We start from the raw sequence: 25,778 nt of genomic DNA, 5'->3' as shown, positions 1-25,778 counted from the left end.
CTAAATAATTCTTTTTAAACCAGTTGCTTCTGCTTTTTTGATATTTTTCTGTGTAATAATAGCTTAATTGATCACTGTCCTCTTCAAAGATGTTAAGGGCTCTTATGAAGAGGACAGAGACCAATTAATCACCATGTCCACTGAAGGTAGGACAAGAAGTAATGGGCTTAATCTGCAGCAAGGGAGATTTAGGTTAGATATTAGGAAAAATTTTCTAACTCTCAGGGCAGTTAAGCTCTGGAATAGGCTTCCAAGGGAGGTTGTGGAATCCCATCATTGAAGGTTTTTAAGAGCATGTTGGACAAACACCTGTCAAGATTTACTTGGTCCCACCACATTGTAGGAGCTGGACTTGATGACCTCTTGATGTCCCTTCCAGCCCTGTGTTTCTATGATTCTAAGTGAAAATAAATTCTGAATTTCTCTGTTGCCTGTTCCTTTTTTTACAATCCCTAAATGTAATCTTAATAATGGGTTTAATACAGGAATCAGTTCAGAGCTGTCACTGTGTTATTCAATCGCAGTCTTTCAAGTATTTTTATATTTAATTACATCAATTGTTGGGTGAACTTTCCTTTCCACCGTGATATTTATAATGGGCAGAAAAAATGCTCCTCTTACTCTCCTCTCTGCAGAAAGTGGGCTGTGACAAGGAAATTGGTTCCAACAAAGTTGAAGATAAATGTGGTGTCTGCGGTGGAGATAACTCTCATTGCCGAACGGTCAAAGGGACCTTTACCCGAACTCCCAAAAAGCCCGGTAGGCGGAGCACTTTCATGCACCCAGATATATTCCAATTCGTCATTAGTGTTTATTAGTATAGACTGGTTAGAAAAATGTATCCTCACCTGCTTAAACAAAGTTGCAAGACTGTATACAAAAATAGTAAGTTCTTTGACAGCAAAATACATATATTTTAAAAACACTAAATATTAATTATTTTTGTTTTTTGAAGGACCTGTTAAGACAACTTGGCTAAACTAGAATATCTAATATCCCTGTGTAGAGCATATTTAGTTTTTCAGTCAGTCATACGATGGCTCTAATCAGTGGTAAAAATATGATTTTTGCTAAACAAAAATAACTTGTAAGGCTAATAGTGAAACATGGAAAAAAGATCAAGTCCCTGGTTAGCAGATTTAGGGCCAGATCATTGCCAGCTGTTGGGCCTGCTTCTCAGTTACACTAACACCCCTTTATGCTGCTCTGGCAGCATAAAGGGGGGTATAGGTATAATCATCCGTGCTTTAGCACCTCTTTACCCTCTTAGCGGTCTTAGTGTATGAGAGAATCAGGCCCAAATGATTTCAGTAGTAGAGGATTGGGACCTTAATGTGACACGTGTTTTAGCATGTTAAGTCTGAACATTTTATTCAGGGATGAAAAACACCATTTAATGAGTAATATTTAATTGTATTCAATGTGACTTTTGCACTTGTTTCCCCCAGAACACTCTATTACACACATTTCCCTCTAGTCTCTCTAAAGAAAACCATTTAAAAAAACTGGGCGGGCTTATATTTTTTCACAAGCTTCTCTAATGGCATGTGTACAAAGCTAGAGGTCTGTCAATACGTGTGTGTTTGGTGTCAAGCTGGCTTTGTGTAGTAAACTCCCAAATTACAATGCCTTGGCCAAGGGGAAAAAAAATGAACACAACCAAAATTCCCATGCCCATTTTTGTGTGGGAAGTGAAGTAATTCTGAATTGAATGTGCAAGTAGTTTTCAGTGGCACCTTCATCTTTTTTGTAATTTTTGGGCTATGTTTAAAGGCAGCGGATTGAGACGAAGTGGAGTGTGTGTATGGTAATGATCAATTAGCTGAACAGAAAAGATGTCAAGGCTGAGACACACTCCCCTTAATAAAATAGGCCAAATTCAGTCCTCCAATACTCATGCCTGATACCAAAGCCAGTGGGAGCTGTACTTATCTAAGTGCAGAAGTGTCTCCGTGCATTTAAATTAGACCGCCACTTTACTGGGATGTTTCATAGCATAAAGATAGCAAATGGTAATGACTGCGGCACAAATGAGTCAGTATTACCAAATGCTCAGCTGTACATAGATGCATCAAGTCAGTTCCAAGCGGTTCAGTTCTTTTTGTAACCAGGTGTTAAAAATGGGAGTGAAATTGTAAGCTCCAAGCATAAAGTTACCAAATTAAAGATTAAAAGAGGAAACGTTCTATGAATAACAAGGAAATGAAGGGACTATTAGTTTTATTCCTGTATATTATGCAACACGTTGTTTGCCATTTTAAGGCTTTTCAAACTGTTTATATTTTAGTAAAATGAAGTAAGACCTCTTCTTTTAGTGGTAAGCCCTGCCCATCCCTTCCTGGTCAGAGAGACGCCTCACGGGGATCTGTATCCTAAGCATGCCATGGACCACAGCTGTGCAAGGGTTGGCTGTTCGGCAGCACAGAGGGGTTTGGGAAGGAGCAGGGAGGAAGCTGAAGGACGGAGAGGAGTAGTGTACCTGGGTCTGAATTTGCATAGGTGTAAATGTTGTTAAGTGACGCCGGTGACACTGTGCCAGATTTGCACCAGCGTCAGTGATTGCAGAATTTGGTCAATAGCTAGACAGCCCACTTAAAATTAGATGAAAATAAGCTAGTGTATGTGGCAATAAAAAGGGACAAGGATTCCACTGCAGAATATTTATAAACTATCACCGTCTATTTGGAATATTCTCATTGCTATCTGTTCTCCAGACCAATGGAGAGACAAGACACTGTTTTTTTTTAAACAAATGATGAGTTTATAAAGCTCCTTACAAAATACATGCTATTTAAAAATGTGATTGCTTTCTCCACCTCTTTTGCTGGCTGGGATGAATCAAGCCAAGACAGATTATGTGGGGAAATAAATCTTTGTGTAAGGTATTGACATAGGGAATATACATACACTGTCTGAATACACATATGTATTGGAATGGGATGGAAGACAGCATGTTGGAGCCATATAAGAAACCCTCTGTATTTCTGGAATCAGCAGTAGTTCATGATTTCTGACACAGTTAAGTTCTTAATAATCAGAAATAGAGATGGTCAAAATGTTCCCAATTTTTTTCATTTAAAAACTTACTTTTCTGTGGCATAGGTATGATTGTGTGAGAAAGCATAAACAGTCTTCCAGATGTCAAACTCAAATGTCTTGTGGGTGATCAATGTTGTTAGGAGGCTGTTTGGAAAAGGCAGCTAATTATTCAACTCCAAACTGATGTTTCAATGCTGGCATAACATCTATTGCTTTACAGTAATTGTGGCAATATAGTCATTAAAAGACTAATTAAACTCTTCCAACAGGGAAACATTTAAGCAAGAGGTGCCAAAGAGAATTCAAGTTGCTGGAAAATGAAATCTGCAAGTATCCAACTTAAAATCACCTACCTGATTTTTTCATTCAAACTTAGGCTCACTTTCATTGACTATTAAAATTTGCTGGATATTTCTAACAATATTTTAAATGCATTTTGAACTTCAGCACATACTGTAACCATGTAATTTATATTCTGCATTTGTAAAATGCGCCTGGCTGACATTATAGTCAATGAAACAGCAAGACTCAGTTCCCAGAACACTAATTAAAGACATTCTATTTAAGGGAAGACAAGAGGAGCATTCACTTTGCCCAAAGGAGCTCGCAATATTTCCCTCTCTGAAACAAGGGAGTCTAGAAATATTCTGGGTAAGTTTCACCTGGTTGCAGAAAGATGGGCATCCACGACAACTGCAATACTCTTGCTACAGTTCTCATTTCCAGCTAGTCACTTACACATATTGCAAGAACAGGCAAAGCTTTATGTTTCATATGCTTGATCACTGATAAGTAAAAGGATTGGTATATTCTGCTTGTGCAGATTAGTATAAACCAGTCATCCATCAGCCTATAGTGTTAATTTATATATTCATAGCTCTTCATTTTCTTCACCCGTTTTCCAAGTATCTGTGGTATGCTACAGATACATGAACCAAGAGCACAGGTGGAACTTTGGTCCAAAAGTCCCAATTGTTAAACTTGAATTGTTAAGAACTCAACTCTTTCCCCATCTGTCTACAATGATTCTATAGTAGGACTGGAATTTATATACTTTATTTGGAAACATAGCATATCAGCGTGAGCAAGAGAGAGATTTACTTATATGGCATATTTTATAAACATGGATACATTTTAGGGATATGCTGTATGTTACCACTAAGAAGATTTTCTTGGTTAAATGTACGTACATCAAGACAAGTGTACCATTTAAAGTTGTTCAAACTCTCAGTCAAATTGTAGGCAAAGAAATATGAAAATACTATGTATTAAAACATTGACAGGCTGACATTTTTAAACATGATAAAATTTATTCACATTCAGTTCTTATAAACATGTTCTCATTTGAACCCTGGTGCAACATAACTTCTTGATCATGGGTAGAGAAAAAAAATGTCCATAACTTTTATTGTTTTTTTCCCCCTTGGTGGAAAGCTGAGAATATTACTCTTCCTGCTGAAACACTGTCCTAAACAATTCACTTGGGGTTAGATTTAATTAAGAATTCTAGTTTAGAACATCAATGATCATTTTGGAAAGAATTTTTAACTCTAAGTATCAGGTAGCATACCAGGGAGGAATTGCACCAGTTTAAATTAAGGTGTGATTTTTAAATTGACCGAAGACCACTTTATTTCTGTATGAGTGTGTCTACACTGGGATTAACATGCTTTAATCTACGCATTTTCAATTCTCATCTTGAGATGCAGTCCCATTTGAAACGGCTATATTAATGTGAACTAGGCACCTTTTAGAGTGTGCTAGCGGGCTCTGCCTGGGGCAATTTAGAGTGCTTTACAAGTCACACCGCTTTGGTGCATTTTGCCCTGCCAGGTAGACAAACCCTTTAAAGTTTCACAGAGTTAAGCAAATACACGAAACCTGAACACCTCATAGTCCATTAAGTCATAAGGCTGAAAGGTGACAAAGAAAAGCAATCAGAAAGGCCTGTTTTAATTCTGAGAAACATAGGAAACACAAATTTTTGCCTGAATTTGTTTATTGTTATGGTCTGAAAACAACATAACAAAGTAAGTGGCTAAGGTTTGTAACAGTCTCTTTTTTTCCCTAAAAGAGAAAAAAGTGCAAGACAGACTAATCAAATCCGTTACAAACCTACCTGAAGCTGCTTGTAGGTTAATGGATACCCTCCTCTGCAAGTCGAAGCTCGATAATATAGTGCCCTACTAACCATCGCTATTACTTTTTGTTTTCTTCTTTACTTTCTTCAATGACTACTACACATGCCAAAGGGTACCTTAAGATGTTTGATATCCCCCCGGGTGCTAGACATGTGTTTATCCAAGAAGACGAGGCTTCTCCTCACATTCTTGGTAAGTGTTTCTCGCCTCAGGTTTGGCCCTTGTGCATGAAAGCTAATGTCAAACAATTGGGCATGCATTGGAGAACCTGAGAAATGAGATAACCATCAAATTAATTGTGTTTATTGCACGGTAAGACAACAACAAGCTAAAGGCTTTGCTGGCTTCCTTGTGTATTGACAATTGCATTCACAAGGCTGAATCCTACTGTACAAACTTAGTAATTATGTTTGTTTCTCATCTGAATTTTCTAGAAACTCAGACTGATCCTGATCAGCACTTCAAGGAGCTATTGATCACACTGAAAGTGGATTATTAGTAAATTTAAAGGGACACTGTCAGGCTAAAAAGTATATAGGATATTACTATATTAATATAATTGAGTACACTTATAAATTTCTTACCTACAGTGGGTTGTAAGCAACACCTTATGTCATTACATGGAAAGAAATCTTAACTCATAAATATTTTTGCTGTTGGTTTACATTTACATTTCTCTCGGACAATGAACGAGACTACCAATTTAACTTTTGTTTCAAGTCATTTTTGTCTAGTCACTTGCCCCTTTCTCATGCACTAGGGAACTGATCCAAAGGCCCAGTTAAGTTAATGGCAGAATTTTCCATTGACTTCAGTGGTTTCTGGAGTGGGTTCTAACACAGTGCTGCAGTGTCCAGGTTGCAAATATTGCAGGGAAGGTTTTGTTTAAAAAAAAATAATAATTTTGCATTGGAATAAAGCAAAACCGGGAACATTTCTGTTGGTTTTCGGGCTTGTGAAAGCTTATTTGTAGAAACCTTAAATTTTGGATCAGCTGTGACCTGACCATGTACCTTTTCAATACAGAGCTACTCTGCCTTTATAGTAAATAGGCTCCATAGAGCTAATAAATACATGATGCATGGCTTTTGCATTTTATTTACTGTAGTCATGATAATTTATAAGACTTTTCTCTAATTTTATGTCCTAGTTTTGTTGTGTGGTTAGAAAAATGATTTGTCTTTTTCTCTCTGATTATTTTTTAAACTCTAAACAACTACTGATTTGTAAGTGATACACTTCCAGGATAACAATAACATCCACATCATGATTCATGTCTCACTCTAGGAAACTAACGTATCTCCCAAAGTGCATGAATGTCTTAGCTGTTCGTTATCAGATGTTTTATTGTGTCGTCTGTTCTCCCTTACCTTGTAATGGTGGTTCGATTGTTGCACCTTTTTTCTAATCCTTGAACCCCAGAATCAGACGGAAAGTGTTTGTAAAGTCAGCATGTGTGGGTAGAATATAAGTATACAAAAGAAAACAACCTTTCAAAAAGTAATATTGACTTTCCCTTTCTAGTAATCACTGTGCTGCAAAACCCAAAGATTTCACAACCATGGCACTACAAAGACGTATAATGTTACTGTTATGCTAACATGCCCTACAATACCCAAAATACTTGTTTAGGCCACCTCCAAAACTTTCTATGAAAACTAATAGGATTGGCCATTTTAAAGGTTTGGCTTGAGTCTAGAATTAAGCTAAAGTTTATGTAAAATAAAATGTATATTTACATCTATCTAACTTCATCTGATCCACCTGCATTAGGAGATACAGATATTGGCAGTATATACATTGTCAATCTCGGTCTCCTCAGACTGTAGTTTGGTGGCAGTAAGGGTTTAATGTAGCAATTGCAGCTTTGGGTATAGCCTCCAGTCCCTGAGCTGATGGAGTTGTAGCACTTGCCAAAGGTGATCTGCTTTAGATCCTTGAAAGGAGTATCATCCATTCCCTGAGCACGGATTTATGATGAGTTTTTGGCAAAGCCTCCACTCTTTGGGTTGGAGGAGGAGGCGGCATGCTAGAGAGAGATGGGTTCAGGAGTATTGAATGGAAGAGACAGGACTTCAGTATTTTTGGATTAGGAATAGCAAAATCTCCTCAATTCCCAAGGACCCACTGCAAAACGCAACATTTAAAATAGTAAGCAAAAAGAGATTTTTGAAAAGGGCTTTATAGAATGCTACTTGTCTCATTTCATGTGAACCCCCATGACTGCAGATTACATGACAAGAAGCACAATTGCCACTGTTTTCGATTCCTTTTAGCCATTAAGAACCAGGCTACTGGACACTATATTCTGAACAGGAAAGGGGAGGAGGCCAAGTCAAGGTCCTTCATTGAACTTGGTGTGGAGTGGGAATACAACATAGAAGATGACATAGAAACTCTTCATACTGATGGCCCTTTGCATGATGCTGTTGTTATATTGGTAGGTTATGTCAAGGGCTTGTTTTTTTATTATTATTGTTGTGTTTCTGTGTGGCCAAACTACTTATTTTTATTAAAAAAATGTTAAATCTTATAGTGGGATAAGTATGTAATCTCTCGGAAAATGCGCATGCGTGTAAAGTTTTTTTGAGAGAGCTGATGAGCAGAAGCTCTGCCCACACTAGCAGTAAGAGTAGTTTTACTGACATTCGCTTTCAGAGGTAGTGTGCAGTGTCCACACTACTACGTCACAAGCACTCATTTATTCATACAACAGTAACGAGCTAACCATACGCCTAGTACAGTGCCTGCTGACATCAAGGGCCATTGGATCAGGTCCCATATTAGTCAGAACCATGTTTGGGACCAGCCCCTCCCCCAAGCAGAGTAGGAATGTGACCACGCAGCATAGCCAGTCTATCCAGCGCCATGTAGTTCAGCAATCCAGAGCTAGGAAGGGTCAGTATTTGGTCTTATGTAAACTCTCCCAGTTTAGACTCATTAGAGGCATATTTTTCTATGTTGATCTTACTTATTTTTGTACTAAATTTGAAGGTAAAGATCAATAAGTTTTTCAACTACTAAGCACCGCCTACATTTCCAGATATTGGTTTGTTGACCCGGAAAAGAATAAATATGTGCTCCATTTCTACTGGATCTTTTATAGGTCATTCCTCAAGAGAACGACACAAGATCTAGCCTGACTTACAAATACATCATTCATGAGGATTCAGTACCCACAATCAACAGTAACAACGTTCTTCAGGATGAAATAGATACTTTTGAGTGGGCTTTGAAGAGCTGGTCCCAGTGCTCCAAACCTTGTGCTGGAGGTAAACAGAGATGCAGCAGCTTCTAGTGATTCATGTTAAATTAGGAGGAAGAAAAAGAGTTGTGGGTTGCCCAAGTTGAAACACTTGAAATGTCTGGTTTTTGGAAAGTGTTGCACTCCATCCTGTGAAAGTGTCTAAATTGGGCACCAAAAAACTGCTGGTACCCAAAATCAGCTAGTCACTTTTGGAAATGTAGATCTTGATGTTTATTTCAATGCAGTATGAACTTTCTGTGGCATTTGTGGTACTCCTGGCAGTTCGAATGGGAAGTATCATAAATGTCACAGTAACTTGAATTACTACAGTGTGGCCTAGTGGATAGTTCCCTGGACTGAGACTCAAGAAACCTGGGTGCTGTTCCCAGGTGAGCCACTCACCTGCTGTGTGAACTTGGGTAAGTAAACTCAGTTTCCCTTGGGTAAAATCCTATTGCCTGAGTGATTCAGGTGGTCAGAATTTGATGATTGTAATGGTTCCTTCTGGCCTTAAAATCTGTGAAAATACCATGATTTTAATAGCATCATTATCTCTATAATATACTGTAGAGTTACTCCAGATAATTCTGAATTTTATATCCCCAAACCATTTTGTGCTTGACATTGTAACGAACGGCAATAGTATTTAAATATAATGTAAATGTCTTTCGGACGGATAATCATAAAATAGTCCACAAACATTGTGTTTAAACAGAAGTGTTTAAGAAGGGGCAGGACATTTTTACTAATTTTCACTCAAAGTTACTTTCTGAAATATTTTCAAGGTTTCCAATACACGAAATATGGGTGCCGAAGGAAAAGTGATAACAAAATGGTTCACCGCAGCTTCTGTGAAGCCAGCAAAAAACCAAAGCCTATTCGTAGAATGTGCAATCTGCAGGAATGCACACAGCCACTGTAAGTATGGATGGATGAAATGTGGGTCTCAAATGAGAGTTCATGATTCTAAGAGATGGTCAGAGGGAAAAGAGGAGAATAAAGACCATGGACTTCAAGAAGGCAGACTTTAGCAAATGCAGAAAATTGGTAGGAAGATCCTGTGGGACGCAAGTCTAAGGGGAAAAAAGCATTCAGGAGAGTTGGCAATTTTTTTAAAGACATCATTAAGGGCACAAGAGCAAACTATCCCAACGTGTAGGATAGATAGGAAGTATGGTAAGAGACAAACCTGGCTTAACCAGGAGATTTTCTTGAATTTCAGGTTGTTGAAGGAGAGAATACATTTATAAAGTTTACAGATACCATCAAGCTGGGAGGGGTTGCAAGTGCTTTGGAGGCTAGGATTAGAATGCGAAATGGTCTGAAATAAATAGGAAGAAATTCAGTAAAAGTAGTACACTGAGGTAGGAATAATCAGTTGGACAAATACAAAATGGGAAATGACTGCCTAGGAAGGAGTACTGCAGAAAAGAATCTGCGGATTTTACTGGATCACAAAATTATATATGAGTCAAGAATGTAAGACTTGCACACACACAAAAAAAAAAGCAAACATCTTTCTGGGATATATTGGCAGGAATGTTGTAAATAAGACATGAAAAGTAATTCTTCCACTCTACTCAGCACTGATTAGGCCTCAACTGGAATATTGTGTCCAGTTCTGGGCACCACACTTTGGGAAAGATGTGAACAAATTGAAGAAAGTCTAGAGGAGAGCAACAAAAATTATCAAAAGTCTAAAAAACATGACCTCCAGGGAAAGATTAAACAAACCCAGTTTTTTTCAGTCTGGAGAAGAGAAGACTGAGGGGGACATGAGAACACTCTTCAGGTACATAAAAGGTTGTTATAAAGAGGAGGGCGATAAATTGTTCTCTGTAACCACTGATGATAGGACAAGATGTAATGGTCTTCACTTGCAGCAAAGGAGACAGTAGGAAAAATTTCTTAACTGTCAGGGTGGTTAAGCGCTGGAATAAATTGCCTAGAGAGGTTGTGGAATCTCCATCATTGGAGATTTTTAAGAACTGGTTAGACAAACACCTGTCAGGACGATCTAGACCAGGGGTCCCCGGTGCCTGCGGATGCCATGGCGCCCGCCAGGGCATCTAAGTGCGCCCGCGTACTGGCCGGCGGATGATGGAGGTAGAAGCTTGCCCAGGCCTGGCTCAGGGGCCTGGGGACTGCTGCTGGGATACAGAAGGTTGTTTCCATCTCATGGCAGGTTTGCTGCCAAGAATTTGATGGTCATCTCATTTCAGTTGTTAGTGGACACTTGTCACTAATGGGGCGTGCTCAGTACAGAGGCTAAAGGATGAATAGGCACAGAGTTTAAACTACCCTCTTCCATTTAGAGGTGCTCCTTGAAGTCAAGATTAAGAAAAAATAGTGGGGAAGCCTTGGAAAGCTTTATTCTGGATGAAATTCCCCTCTGTGAAGAGGGTCAGCACAAAGCCCTCTGTGGCACTGCCTGGGGTTAAGTGGGATTTATGTGGTACAGAGGTCTTGTGCTTACTGGCTGACAATGGGTGGGTTGCATCCTCTGTGCATAGACAGATGCATGCAGTCTACCTTGCTGGCAGTTTCATTTCTTTCATGAGCACTTGGAAAAATGAAATCAGTCTTGGCAGCACTCATTTCTCTATTGCTCAGAGTACAATAATGGGTGTGTTAACTCTGATGGAAAAGTCCCATAGAATTTATCTAAAATGAAATGTCCAATAGAAAGCAGCAGTAGGTAGAACAGAATTATGCTCCTGCTGTAGAATTCCAAAGGTTGGTTTTAACAATTCTATATAAAGATTCTCTATTAAATTCTATTGGATTTTTCCATAAGAGCTGCTTAGTAGTCCAATGTATGCCCCCGAGGCAATGTGACTTGTATGTAAGTCAAGCAGAGCAGAATTTAATCTATTTATCTACTGCACTGTACAGTAACCAACTAGGGATTGTTTAAATGATTGATGGCACTTTTATTTTTAACCCCCCCAGTTGGATAGCAGATGAATGGGAATACTGCACAAAAACCTGTGGGAGTTCTGGTTACCACATCCGTACTGTGCGCTGCATTCAACCTCTTCACGACGGCGCAAACCGCTCGGTCCATATCAAGTACTGTAGTGGGGATCGCCCTGAGAGCCGCAGGCCATGTAACAGAACGCCATGCCCTGCGCAGTGGAAAGCTGGACCCTGGGCTGAGGTGGGCAAGCAGTATTCTGCTATGGACCATATATCTTTGGAGCTGACAGACATTTCCTTAGCAGTAAATGAACAGCTGTACCTTTGCCAGTACCATGTGCCTGCACTGTCTTTGGGGTTAAGAGCCTCTGGCTGCAACTTTATTGAACTTCAGAGTCTTAAATAGTGACCTGGAAGCCCACAGGCTTTGAGGTCTCCATAACCCTGGAAAGCAAAAGGGCTCTCACTCCTCCTGGAATTAACAAAAAAATCAAGATGTCAAAGCCTGCAAACCTAGGTGAAAAATTTCATTATGAATTTTCATGCAAAAAAAAATGTTCTCCAATTTCTCAGCAACGCTTTTGAGACAGCAGAAGTTTTTAGTTGCTTTTTGCCTGCAGCAAGACTTTCTGGAAGTTTTTGGTTTATAAAGAAACAACTGAGCCCTGTAGATAACGGCTGTAGCAATAATCTTGATCTTTGACTTTTCTGTGCTCGTGTCACAGTGTTACTGTTCCCTTCATACTTTGTACCGAACGGAGGTTAGATTTCTGCTGGAAATAGGTGCCTGGGAAGGGAATGCCCCCTTACCCTCTTTGTGGACTTCCCACATTGAGACTCACAGTATGAGGAGGAGGCCTGGTAGTAAGGGTGCCAACTAGGAACTCAGGAGATCTGGGTTCAAGTCCCTGCTCTGCCACAGATTTCCTGTCTGACCTTGGGCAAATCACTTAGTCTCTCTGTGCTTCTGTTCCCCATCTGTGCAATGGGGATAATAGCACTGCCCTACATTACAGGTTGTGAGATGCTCAGATCCTACAGTAATGAGGGCCAAATATGTACCATAGATACATATAGTAACCTCCGTGGAGCTGCTACTCCCCCCTCGCCTGTATGTTGGGAGGAGTGGGTAAGTGGGGCAAGGAACAAGGGGGAGTTATGTCTCCTCCCCCACCTCCCAGCGTAGTAGCTAGCACAGATGGGGAAGAAAGCTGTGCTAAGTAGAATTCTGGTACAAGTTATTTTTTCCCAGAGCAAGGGGGAAACCAAAAATCAAATTGGCTCGCTCTGAGAATCACCATTTGGTCCCGGTCTGCTCCTTTGGCAGTGCAGCTCTGTGCTGCCTCATACCCCAGCCTTTAATGCTTGGATTTTCAGAACAGACAAAAACTACTAGCAAAATTCAGAATATGTGACAATAAAAAATTAAACATTACAGGAAAGGAGGAACACCCCACTCTGCCCAACTGCTGCCCCCGAGGCAAATGTCAACCTCTACAAAAACTCCTATCAAAAAGGAATTTACAGCCGACCCTGAAGGTCACCCATATTAGGCTATTCCAGACGATGTCGCCTTTGTGACATACCTGTAAGATAATTGCATGTTGCTGGGGCCAGGCATAACATAGTAAAATACCTTGTATCTGTTCTGTAGTGTTCTGTGACCTGTGGGGAAGGAACTCAGTCCAGGCAGGTCACATGCCGTGCTGGTGACCAGTGTGATGGAGAAAAACCTGAATCAGTGCGGGTTTGTAAGCTTGCTCCCTGTAATGGTAAGTAAACTTCCTGAATAACTGCACTGGCAATGGGAGCAACAATTCCTGTTTCAGTGTAGGATGCCCACTTACTACAGAGGTGGGCATATGCAGACAGAGATGCCAGGGCCAGATCTCATTCTTTTAGGATGAACTGAAAGAACAAAACAAGATGATGATGATCTTTGAAGTTCTAACAGAGCTTTAATTTCACAGCCATGTTTTCTGGGCTACTGTGTACAGTACATTGCCTTTGGAGACAAGATGCAGTACAAGTACTGTAAATAGATGAATAATGTTGTGAATACTTCGCTTATACAGTGTGGTGGTGCTACAAACTGATATGCGCACCTTGCCTTTCAATTGTCTCATGCTACAAAATATATCCTGTGCTTTAGACCAGAATTTTTTTTCCTGCTATCCACTTTTTAATCCTGTACATAATTGACATAAAAACAGCTCAACTGTGAAACTGACCATATGGAAAAACATGGCTGAGATCTTCAATAACCAGTGTCTAAAGTCCACTTCTAGCCTCCTCAACAAGTTTGGCCTAATTTGCAAACATGTTGAGCACTCTCATCTCTTGTTAACTTCAGAGAGAGTTACAGGTGCTCAATGACTCTGAAAATCAGGCTCCTCTCTGAAGGTGCCTAAATATTGAGTCTGAAAATTTTGACCTAAGTTCCATTTACAGAATCTTTAGCACTGATAACCCAGAAAGAATCCTGCTTTAAACACTAGGGGGAAGCAGAGCTTTAGCTACTCTACAAGAAGCAGTATTACAATTCTTCTGTATCTTAAGGGAAAGATATTTCTTTATGAAGTGACTTTTTCTTTAAAGACTGAGACTTCCGAAATAAGAGAATGAAGCTTTGATCCTGTAAATTCTTATGCATGTGCTTAAATTTACACAAGAATAGTTCCAGTGACTTCTTAAACATGTAAGTAACTGCAGAGTAGGGGGCCACATTTCTGTTTCTGAAGTTGATCATTTAAAGTGTAGGAGTCAGACATGCAAATGTGGAGGCGAAAAGCTTTGTATTCTAAGGGGAGGCTGAGATCGACATGTTACCATTTTGGGAGAGTACCTGGATTTGTGATTATAGACTTACGTAATGTAGGCTGGGATTTTCAAAGGCACTGAAGTGAGTCGGGTGTCAGAGGGATTTGGGCATCTCACTTCCTTTGAACATCCCAGCCATTTATTTCAAATACAACCCAGCATTGTAACCATTGAGAAACCAGTAGCAGCAGAATGAGGATCAGCACCTACATTTCTGCCCTGGCCTAGTCTCTAAAATCCCAGAGGGGATGTCAGGCCAGGAAATTTGTATAATCCGAATATTTCTTCTCAAAATATTATGTAAGGTGAAGCCATAGAAGCCTCCAGGAACCTCTCAGAGTTAAATCCCCTGAACAGTAATAAGAGGGTGCAACATTTCTAGGCTGTAAAATTTCCCTGCAGGATGATTACTTCTTATTTCTATTGTTACGGTACATCTCCATGATGAAATCTGATCCATCAGAGACAGTTAATCGTCACAGCCTTATAAATGATTGAACCTCCACCACAGTATGATATCCTGATTGATGTATACAATACAGTGCTTGGGAGAATTAAATCCCAAAGTTGGACTTCACCTCTGTGCAGATCCCCAGCACAAGGCCTGTGTGTTACGTAAGTCCCCATAAATGGGCTTAGGTGAGACTTGAATGGCCCCTGTAGTGACCATCTGTGCAGGGGTGAAATTCACCCCCGGTTAAAGTTCTGTTTTTATTTTATAAATGTTTAAAATACACCGATCACTCAGGTGTCTGAGTATATGAAGCATGTCTGGGTTAGTCACTGGGAGGTTTACAAATCCCTAGATTGATGCTCCAGGTAGAATAGACCGAACATATATCAAAACATGATGAAACACCTATTAAACAAAAACTTAACTAGCAAAGAAAGCTATAGGGCAGTGTTACAGTTTTAAGCAGCAGATCTACACTAAGCACTGAGCTATAGGAAGATATTATACAGTGGTAGGGCATACATAATTATATGCTGCCAAATCATGCCCTTCTGTAGCAAAAGTGAAGCAGGTGGTATAGATTCTATTCCTCAGCCCTGCGTGTGCTGCATTTCTCTGAGTGCCCAAGAACATATTCTGCCTGTGTGCCCAGCTCAAAAATTTGGACCATAATTTTTACTAGGGGGAAGATTTTCAAAGGTTCAAAATGGACTTAAGTGCCCAATTTCCATTAATTTTCATTCAGCCATTATAGTAGGTAGTTCTCATTATTCCTCTGGGTCAAATATTCAAATAGAATCTCTGCTTTCCACTCCAGTTCTAAATATGGTTTACAAATCATTATATAGCTATGTTTCTGTGCACTACAGTTATTTTATAATAGAATGTGATAAACTCTTTATACTCCTGCCATTTGATAGATTGAATTATGTAAATATCAGATAATTCCATCATAGTTAAAATTGGAGAAGTCGCCTTTTTCTGAGCATTAAACTCTTGCCTTCAGAGGGTTCCCTTCAAGATTTTTTGGTGTAACATAGAAAACTTACCATTTTGTTTACACACCTAAGTGCTATATGTAACACATTTTTATTTCTCTTCCTCTGTATTTTATAATTAAAGACATCTGCCATCAACTTTCTCCTTCCAGGGTCTTTAAATACCCTCTGGCCTATTTCTGAATTTAGTTAGATTTTCCTGTGGGAACACTGTCTGCAAGTACGGTACAAACTTTGAGTATTATATTTACTGTGACAATGCTGCCTTTTCACTGATCTGCAGCATACCTGTAGCATTCCCAATAAGACTTCTATGGTAATTGTTAGGCTCTACTAAAAGTATCCTATAGTAGCGATAAAGATTCCTTAGAGAGCCGATATGCTTTCTCACGTCTTCCTCCCCTAGTTACCATAAAACAAATAAAATGTGAAAAGGAGAATTTTTACCATGAAAACCAGCAGAAGGATACAACAGCCTATATACTGAATAAGAAATGGTTGACTAGCTGGTGCAGAATTAACCTAAAAAGTAAAAGAAAGGAACTACGTGAGTACACAGCTCAAAGATTGTACTTATTTCACTGGAAGTAGATAAGTACAAAATCAAATCTTTGCACTATACAATGGATGTGATAAATTCAAGCCCTCTAAAACCTACATCAGTGACATCAGCTGCCAGAAATTGGAACAGATCAAGTGCATTGTCTACAGGTAAAAACAAAATTAATTGCTTGGTACTTTTTGATGTATTTGGCAACCTCTTCAAGGGTATCTGTGGAACTTGCACTTAAACTAGATGTAAATACGTGCATAAATTATAAATGTATTCTTAACATAAACTTTGCTATATTTTCCAAAACAAGTGCTTTTAATAATATGTATCAGAGGGGTAGCCGTGTTAGTCTGAGTCTGTAAAAAGCAACAGAGGGTCCTGTGGCACCTTTAAGACTAACAGAAGTATTGGGAGCATAAGCTTTCGTGGGTAAGAACCTCACTTCTTCAGATGCAAGTAATGGAAATCTCCAGAGGCAGGTATAAATCAGTGTGGAGATAACGAGGTTAGTTCAATCAGGGAGGGTGAGGTGCTCTGCTAGCAGTAGAGGTGTGAACACCGAGGGAGGAGAAACTGCTTCTGTAGTTGGATAGCCATTCACAGTCTTTGTTTAATCCTGATCTGATGGTGTCAAATTTGCAAATGAACTGGAGCTCAGCAGTTTCTCTTTGGAGTCTGGTCCTGAAGTTTTTTTGCTGTAAGATGGCTACCTTAACATCTGCTATTGTGTGGCCAGGGAGGTTAAAGTGTTCTCCTACAGGTTTTTGTATATTGCCATTCCTGATATCTGACTTGTGTCCATTTATCCTCTTGCGTAGTGACTGTCCAGTTTGGCCAATGTACATAGCAGAGGGGCATTGCTGGCACATGATGGCATATATAACATTGGTGGACGTGCAGGTGAATGAGCCGGTGATGTTGTAGCTGATCTGGTTAGGTCCTGTGATAGTGCGGCTGGTGTAGATATGTGGGCAGAGTTGGCATCGAGGTTTGTTGCATGGGTTGGTTCCTGAGTTAGAGTTGTTATGGTGCGGTGCGTGGTTGCTGGTGAGAATATGCTTAAGGTTGGCGGGTTGTCTGTGGGCTTGGACTGGCCTTCCTCCCAAGGTCTGTGAAAGTGAGGGATCATTGTCCAGGATGGGTTGTAGATCACTGATGATGCGTTGGAGAGGTTTAAGCTGAGGGCTGTAGGTGATGGCCAGTGGAGTTCTGTTGGTTTCTTTTTTGGGCCTGTCTTGTAGCAGGAGGCTTCGGGTACACGTCTGGCTCTGTTGATTTGTTCCTTTATTTCCTTGTGTGGGTATCGTAGTTTAGAGAATGCTTGGTGAAGATCTTGTAGGTGTTGGTCTCTGTCTGAGGGGTTGGAGCAGATGCGGTTGTACCCCATCTACCTGGCACATGGGGCCACAACAGGGGTACCCCTAACTCACCCAGCAATATCGTCAATTTATCCAGCTACACACTCAACCCAGCAGAAGAGTCTGTCCTATCTCGGGGACTCTCTTTTTGCCCCAGCACCCCCACGAACATGATACAGTTCTGCGGTGATCTGGAAGCCTACTTTCGCCGCCTCCGACTCAAAGAATACTTTCAAGATAACACTGAACAGCGCACTGATACACAGATACCCTCCCACCAACAACACAGGAAGAAGAACTCCACATGGACTCCTCCTGAGGGTCGAAATGACAGTCTGGACCTATACATAGAATGCTTCCGCCGACATGCACAGGCAGAAATTGTGGAAAAACAACATCGCTTGCCTCATAACCTAAGTCGTGCAGAACGCAATGCCATCCACAGCCTCAGAAACCACCCTGACATTATCATCAAAGAGGCTGATAAAGGAGGTGCTGTTGTCATCATGAACAGGTCTGACTACCAGAAGGAGGCTGCCAGACAACTCTCCAATATCAAATTCTACAGGCCACTTTCCTCAGATCCCACTGAGGAATACACTAAGAAACTGCACCATCTACTCAGGACACTCCCTACACTAACACAGGAACAAATCAACATACCCTTAGAGCCCCGACCGGGGTTATTCTATCTACTACCCAAGATCCACAAACCTGGAAATCCTGGACGCCCCATCATCTCGGGCATTGGCACTCTCACTGAAGGACTGTCTGGATATGTGGACTCCCTACTCAGACCCTACGCCACCAGCACTCCCAGCTATCTCCGTGACACCACAGATTTCCTGAGAAAACTACAATGCATTGGTGACCTCCCAGAAAACACCATCCTAGCCACCAGGGATGTAGAGGCTCTCTACACAAACATCCCACACACAGATGGAATACAAGCTGTCAGGAACAGTATCCCTGATGATGACACAGCAAAACTTATTGCTGAGCTCTGTGACTTTATCCTCACGCACAATTATTTCAAATTTGGTGACAATATATACCTCCAGACCAGTGGCACCGCTATGGGCACCCGCATGGCCCCACAATATGCCAACAACTTTATGGCTGACCTGGAACAACGCTTCCTCAGCTCTCGTCCACTCACACCCCTTCTCTACCTACGCTACATTGATGACATCTTCATCATCTGGACCCATGGGAAGGAGACCCTCGAAGAATTCCACCATGATTTCAACAGCTTCCACCCCGCCATCAACCTCAGCCTGGACCAATCTACATGGGAGGTCCACTTCCTGGACACCACAGTACAAATAAGCAATGGCCATGTTAACACCACCCTATATCGAAAACCCACCGACCGCTATGCCTACCTTCATGCCTCCAGCTTCCACCCCGGACACACCACACGATCCATCGTCTACAGCCAAGCACTGAGGTACAACCGCATCTGCTCCAACCCCTCAGACAGAGACCAACACCTACAAGATCTTCACCAAGCATTCTCTAAACTACGATACCCACACAAGGAAATAAAGGAACAAATCAACAGAGCCAGACGTGTACCCGAAGCCTCCTGCTACAAGACAGGCCCAAAAAAGAAACCAACAGAACTCCACTGGCCATCACCTACAGCCCTCAGCTTAAACCTCTCCAACGCATCATCAGTGATCTACAACCCATCCTGGACAATGATCCCTCACTTTCACAGACCTTGGGAGGAAGGCCAGTCCAAGCCCACAGACAACCCGCCAACCTTAAGCATATTCTCACCAGCAACCACGCACCGCACCATAACAACTCTAACTCAGGAACCAACCCATGCAACAAACCTCGATGCCAACTCTGCCCACATATCTACACCAGCCGCACTATCACAGGACCTAACCAGATCAGCTACAACATCACCGGCTCATTCACCTGCACGTCCACCAATGTTATATATGCCATCATGTGCCAGCAATGCCCCTCTGCTATGTACATTGGCCAAACTGGACAGTCACTACGCAAGAGGATAAATGGACACAAGTCAGATATCAGGAATGGCAATATACAAAAACCTGTAGGAGAACACTTTAACCTCCCTGGCCACACAATAGCAGATGTTAAGGTAGCCATCTTACAGCAAAAAAACTTCAGGACCAGACTCCAAAGAGAAACTGCTGAGCTCCAGTTCATTTGCAAATTTGACACCATCAGATCAGGATTAAACAAAGACTGTGAATGGCTATCCAACTACAGAAGCAGTTTCTCCTCCCTCGGTGTTCACACCTCTACTGCTAGCAGAGCACCTCACCCTCCCTGATTGAACTAACCTCGTTATCTCCACACTGATTTATACCTGCCTCTGGAGATTTCCATTACTTGCATCTGAAGAAGTGAGGTTCTTACCCACGAAAGCTTATGCTCCCAATACTTCTGTTAGTCTTAAAGGTGCCACAGGACCCTCTGTTGCTTTTTAATAATATGGAAGCACTAGCTGTTTAGTGTAGCATACACAGATCAATAATGACTTGTGTACATGCAAAGATTTGTGTTTTGACATTTGTGTTCTAGTTTGAATTATGAAGAAGGTCCTTTAGTTTCCCATGCTGATGTCCTCCTCAAAAAATTTTTACAGAGGCATGATGCTGCTTCACAGACAGGGTTATTGTTCACTGCCCGAATTGCAGATTTAACAGTAGGTTTGCCTGGAAGCAAGGAAGTTTTTATCAAGGAAGGATGTCAGGATTGGGCCTAGTGAATAATGAAAATGCTAATATTGGCACAATTTGTCAATGGCATGACTTCATATAAGCCGACTCCTCAGCTGCTGTAAGTGTGGGCAGACCAGAACTGGAGTCAATGGAACTAAACTAATTTACAAGCCAGCTGAGAATCTGGCCCACAGTTTGTATTTTGAATTTAAATATGGCTGTTCAGCACCCTGTTGACATGAGGTGAGGTAACATCCACGGGCTCATGAAAAAATATCGCAGTGCAGCCAGCAAATTTAAGTAGTGATTGTACACCCCATCTGTTGCTTATTAAAATGCCAACTACATAAATACTAACTACGACTGTCAGACCAAAAGCTAAAACACGCCTTTTTGAGAGTTTGGTTTTTAGTTTAATCTGTGTCACCTCTCTAGCTTATAATTATGCCTTCTGCTATTTAAATAAAATCTGTCGCTACCATTTCAAATAAACTACAGCACATCAGAAGCAGTCTGTTAACGTACACGGAGTGCTGGTAACACTCACAACATTGGAATCATCGTTTAGGGCACCAAGCAACTCATTTGTCTCTCCATTAAAATATTTCACAAGAGTGAACAATAGTAAGTTTGTAAGTTCTCAGCCTAAGGGGATCCAATCCTGCAAGGTGTTGGACTCCTCCTGGTGAGTGCCCTCATTGTGAAGTCAGTGGGAGCGGAGGATGCTCGGCACACTGCAGGCTTAGAGCCAGTGAGCTGAACCGAGGCCTATATGGTGTTCCATTGAAGCCAGTGGACGCCGAGGGTCTATAATTCTCAATGCAGGATTGTGGCTTCCAGTGCCTGTTCAGCAGTGTGTAGTTCAAATCATTTTTCTGGCTACAGAGGACAACATTTTATAATATCAGCATGGTAAAAAGGCTGGAATTTCACAGCACACCTACACGTAAGCTAAATATTAATGCAATCAATGCCTATGAAATTCTGAGTTATTATATATCAATTCAGTACAGTAGAAATTACCAACGTGTTAGACTGATATACGTGGGGAAGGGGTAGAATTACCCATCTCCTGATTTTTGACCTCCCCAAGGAGTACTGTTAATTTCAAATTCCTAGGGCCAAATTCTGCCCTGCTGTCTGTCTCTTATGTTAACAGAGATTTGCCAGAGGCATAAGCCAAGGAAGAATTTGGCTCCTGCCCCTAGACAGGGCAAACATTTTAAAAGGTTAATTAATGTTCGCATTTCGGCTCAGCTTAACAGAATTACTGAGCTACTTGTACCTTGATATGGTTGATTATGCCAGACTGCAACATTTAATACCTCTCAGGATTAGTCCCAGGTCTGCAAACGCTGAAGCACATGCTTAACGTTCTTTGAATTCAGTTGGATTATTCACACTCAAAAAGCGCATACAAGTTTCCAGGATCAGGGTCTTAGATTGAGATTGCTTTCTAACAGCCAAAACAAAAAATGACCTCCACTAATTTCAAACCATCATGCGATTTTGTCCAGTGTATCTACAGCCTCTACACTTTTAGCGGAATAATCCTGTTCTGTTGATAAGATATCTCATGAATGCTCAAAGGAAAACTGGCATCTTGTCTGAGCCCTCCCAGGAACGTACGTCCCATGCACCAACCCTAGAGGAAACTTATGTCTTATGTCTGGTAAAAGATTGCTTGGATTATCAGTTATGTTTAGGTCACTGAAGACCTCAAAAACATGGTTCATTTAACTGCCAACAATTTTTTTTTAATGAACGCCTGAAAAGAATCTTTCAGAGATACTACCTGGGATTTCCTTTCCTTCAAGAGAGAGTCCATTCTGGGCCCAGTCTTGTTGACAGAGGGCAAAACCAGAAGGGATCATTTCAAGTCTAATTATGATGATGTGTAGGACTGCATCTGCTAGGGTGTGGAAGAGCTGCCAAATTTTATACAATAGCATATTCTGCATGTACTGGATCTGGTCTTCCCCAAGAATGGGTCATACTTTTCTACATGCAGAGAGATCTGTTTCCTGCGCAAGGGAGCCAACACTTTCAAAGGTGTCCCGTGATTTTGGCCCCTCAGTTTGTGGGTACCCAACTAGAGACCCTTTAAAGGGCCCAATTCTCAGAGGGCAGGTGTTGAACACTTTCCGAGAATCAGGTCCCCCTCCAGCATCTCAGATTGGGCCCCCGGTCATCAGGCACTTTTCAAAATGTAGGCTTTGGCCTCTGAACTTTCGAAAGGCTGCCCTGCATGGTTTCCCCAGGTTTACAGTCGATATTGTGCTTGTTTTGCAGATGAGCCCTGCCTGAGAGACAAGTCAATATTCTGTCAAATGGAAGTGCTCGCACGCTATTGCTCCATCCCTGCCTATAACAAGCTGTGCTGTGAGTCTTGCAGCAAGCGCAGCAGCACCCTCCCGCCTCCTGACCTTACTGAAGCTGCTGAAACCAAAGAGGAAGTGATGTTCCATCCTAGTGACCTACCTAGGGCCTTGGCGATGCCGACATCTTTAGTACCTCAGCACGCAGATGTCGCTGATGAGAACAGAAGTTCTGTAGGCAGGATGCCTCCTAGGGAAGAGGACATAGATGTACTTGTTTCTACATCAAATAGTAAGTCCAAAGGTGCTGAGTTACCCCAGAGGAGAGCTTACCAAGCAGGAAGTCAGACTTCTAGGCTGATTGCAGTGCCATATCAGTCACCTACCAAGATTGGCAATCTGTCCCCATAATGCATCCCATGGTAGCAGTTAACAACACTTCTACAGGTGCTCTTTCTCCAGCTAGAACCTCAAGGAAAAATAAGAAGCATGTTGAAAAGAGACATGCTTTGAGATCATCCACGGTGGAAAGATAAAAGTGAATGCAAAAAGGAGGATAGTAACAGAAATCTTTTGTTCAGGACACCATGGTGCATGCTGCTTTCCAGAAGCAGAACTCTCTACAGGTCATTTTAGTTGTAAATAAAAAACAAAGTGCTGGTTCACTTTCTAGTTGCTGCCATCCTCCTACACTTCATTATCTGGTTAGCTTGAATGCATGGGAGGAAAGCACCAAAGAATATTCACATCAATGAAAGAAAGTTGCCGAGTGTGGTGGTCATTCTCTAGTATAGGAAAAGTGGCCAGAGCCTATTTTGCACATCAGCTAATTGTTTTTATTTTTAAAAGATCACATGTGGGGGGGGGGACATCACCACCAGAAGAGGTACCAAAAGTTTACACTTTTACAAAATATTTTTGCAGTGGAACATCAGAATCCATAAGACTTGTATTGCTAATTTATCTATATAAACAAATATTGTATGAGCAAATTTTCAGCTGTTGTGTATATACTGTATATTGCAGAAAAATCAGTATTATTTTTAAGAGTTTTGTGCTGTCAAACAATTGTTTACCTATGTTACATTTCTGGACATTTACTAGGTGCCTGCCATTGAGTACTGCCTTCCTTACATTCCAGGAGTTGATTTTCAAAGCAGCATTTTAATTAAAAGAGGAGCTCCATTTTAATATAGCTTACAGCTACTGACCTTAGGAAGATCTTTATTTTTAATATCAACAATGTGATGCTTTCTTTTTGAGGGGAGAGGGGGAACTGCCATCTTACTGGTCCAAACCTACTCATCACCTACCAATTAAAAAGTCTGTTCAGCAGCATAACAATTTTAAATCACAGGTAGAAGAAACTGACGAAATGTGCCAGTGAAATCAATGCTAACACCCCTACCCTCTACTTAGCAGACATTGTTTAGGTCTAGAACTAGCAGTGCCTTCTCTGAATTCTCCTTTTGCCTAAGAGGGACAGACTAGTGTAGTACGTGAAAAAAGTAACTCTGTATATGTTAAGTACTGTACTGTTCACAAGACCAATGTGAGTTGTGTTTTCTGGATGAGCTGTTTGCTTCTGAATCTGAAAGAGCATCACAGAGCTAGAGTAGGCACTAATAAGTAGTAGCTGTGGCAAGTTTTAAAATGGATGTTTTTCCTGATTAAAGCATTGATTTAAAGGCAAGAGAGATATTTATTTTTCAGCATGGTTCACCTTGAAATCTCCACAACCACAATGCATCTGACTGCAATCATTGCTAGTAATTTATGTCAATAACCATCTTTCTCAGTTCATCCAGTCATGCTCTCTCCTGCGTGTTGCTGTAAAGTACTTGTATATAGGATTGAGAACTAAAGATATTTATTAAAAGTTGAATTCTTGATAGTATTTTATGTACGAAATATTTACACTAATAGCAGTGACTTTCGCCAAGATAAAATAGAGATGTAATTAGATACATGTACATGCTATATCATATGCATAGAACAGAAATTGAAGCTAACTAAACTACTGTAGATGAATTGTTGGTCTAATTTCTTTTTTAAAAAAATCTTAAAGCCATTGTCAATTACAAACATCTTTAGGTTTTTAAATAGTTTACTAAAGTTTGATGTGCAATTTTTGTCCTGTCTGAGCAAACTGTTTTATTAAACAGTGAATTTGCAGCACTAAAAACACTATGAAATATATTAGGACTCCATGGATCACATTTTGGAAACAGACTAAGAAATGTGTGTAGTAATTTTGTGGGATTGCTGAGATGACGTTAGAATGCAAATCTCTTTCAGGAAACCCTAATGTCAACTAGAATGTAAGTAAATTAACCCTCAAAAGAGAATAGGATCACGTCTGTCTTGCATTATGATGTTTGTAATCTAATCCACTGAAGTATTGACTCGATGCCTCTAAAGAATTGCTGCTACTTTTATGCAAGGCTTTTGAAGGTCTAAAGAAATTAGCATTATATAGATTGTGTACAGACAATCCCTGAGCCTCAAACAGACCAATAGGATATGTATTTGCTTCCTTGGAATTCCCCAGAAGTCAAATTCTCTCTCTCTCTTTATCTTTCACATATATACAATATGGATGTAGATACTCCTTGTACCTTTTTGCTTTCTTTTCTACCAAGCTAATTTCTCTTTCATTAAAGTGTACACTACTGATACTGTTTGTTGTATTGGGGAACACCTAGCAATAAAAACTTTAACATGCCACTCTGTACTGTGGTTTGATTTTTGGCTTAAGCTTCCTTCCCACAAAGTGGAGGCAGATTTACTTCCTTATCAGGCTCTTTGTCTTCTTGTAAAATACAAATTTGAACTTATTTTATTTAAATCTATTCAAAAACACAGCCAGCCTCCTCGGCTATCCTGAACTAGACAGCAGGCCTGGGGATAACAAGCGGCAGTCACAAAAGATGTCAGGCCAGATCCTCTCCAATCCCAAGATCCGCTCATCAGAGGAGGGAATGAGGCTGCGTGTGGCTCCCTGACTCTATAGGTCAACAGGTACCAGCCCCTATGCAAGTTAGAGGAGCCTAGTCTTACAGTAGCCAGGTATGGTCTCTAAGGGTACAGCTGCACTGCAAAAAAAGACCCACTGCAGCATGTCTCAGAACCTGGATCAACTGAGTTGAGCTTGTTCTACAGAGCTGAAAATAGCGTGGGCTCAGGCTGGAAACCTACCCGGCCCCCCTTGCTGGGTTTCAGA

The 25,778-nt window shown here is 40.9% G+C and overlaps 1 protein-coding gene across 1 annotated transcript in view; it reads left to right on the top strand.

Annotated features, from left to right (window-relative positions):
* The window catches only part of ADAMTS3 (ADAM metallopeptidase with thrombospondin type 1 motif 3), a 180,957-nt gene extending 155,675 nt beyond the window's left edge, over positions 1-25,282 (top strand). The window contains 10 exon segments of the mRNA XM_029911915.1: positions 636-759; positions 3,309-3,365; positions 3,607-3,690; positions 7,457-7,620; positions 8,287-8,452; positions 9,213-9,345; positions 11,380-11,587; positions 13,001-13,118; positions 22,530-22,963; positions 22,966-25,282. Of these exon segments, the coding sequence (XP_029767775.1) occupies positions 636-759; positions 3,309-3,365; positions 3,607-3,690; positions 7,457-7,620; positions 8,287-8,452; positions 9,213-9,345; positions 11,380-11,587; positions 13,001-13,118; positions 22,530-22,963; positions 22,966-23,091 (1,614 nt within the window). The 3' untranslated portion in view covers positions 23,092-25,282.
* The last annotated feature ends 496 nt before the right edge of the window (positions 25,283-25,778 follow it).

Source organism: Terrapene carolina, unplaced genomic scaffold (genome assembly GCF_002925995.2).
Source record: "Terrapene carolina triunguis isolate 2854851 unplaced genomic scaffold, T_m_triunguis-2.0 Scaffold136, whole genome shotgun sequence".
Classification (NCBI taxonomy): Eukaryota; Metazoa; Chordata; order Testudines; family Emydidae; genus Terrapene; species Terrapene triunguis.
The sequence above is the reverse complement of the archived record's forward strand: the minus strand, read 5'-3'. Positions and strand labels throughout refer to the sequence as shown.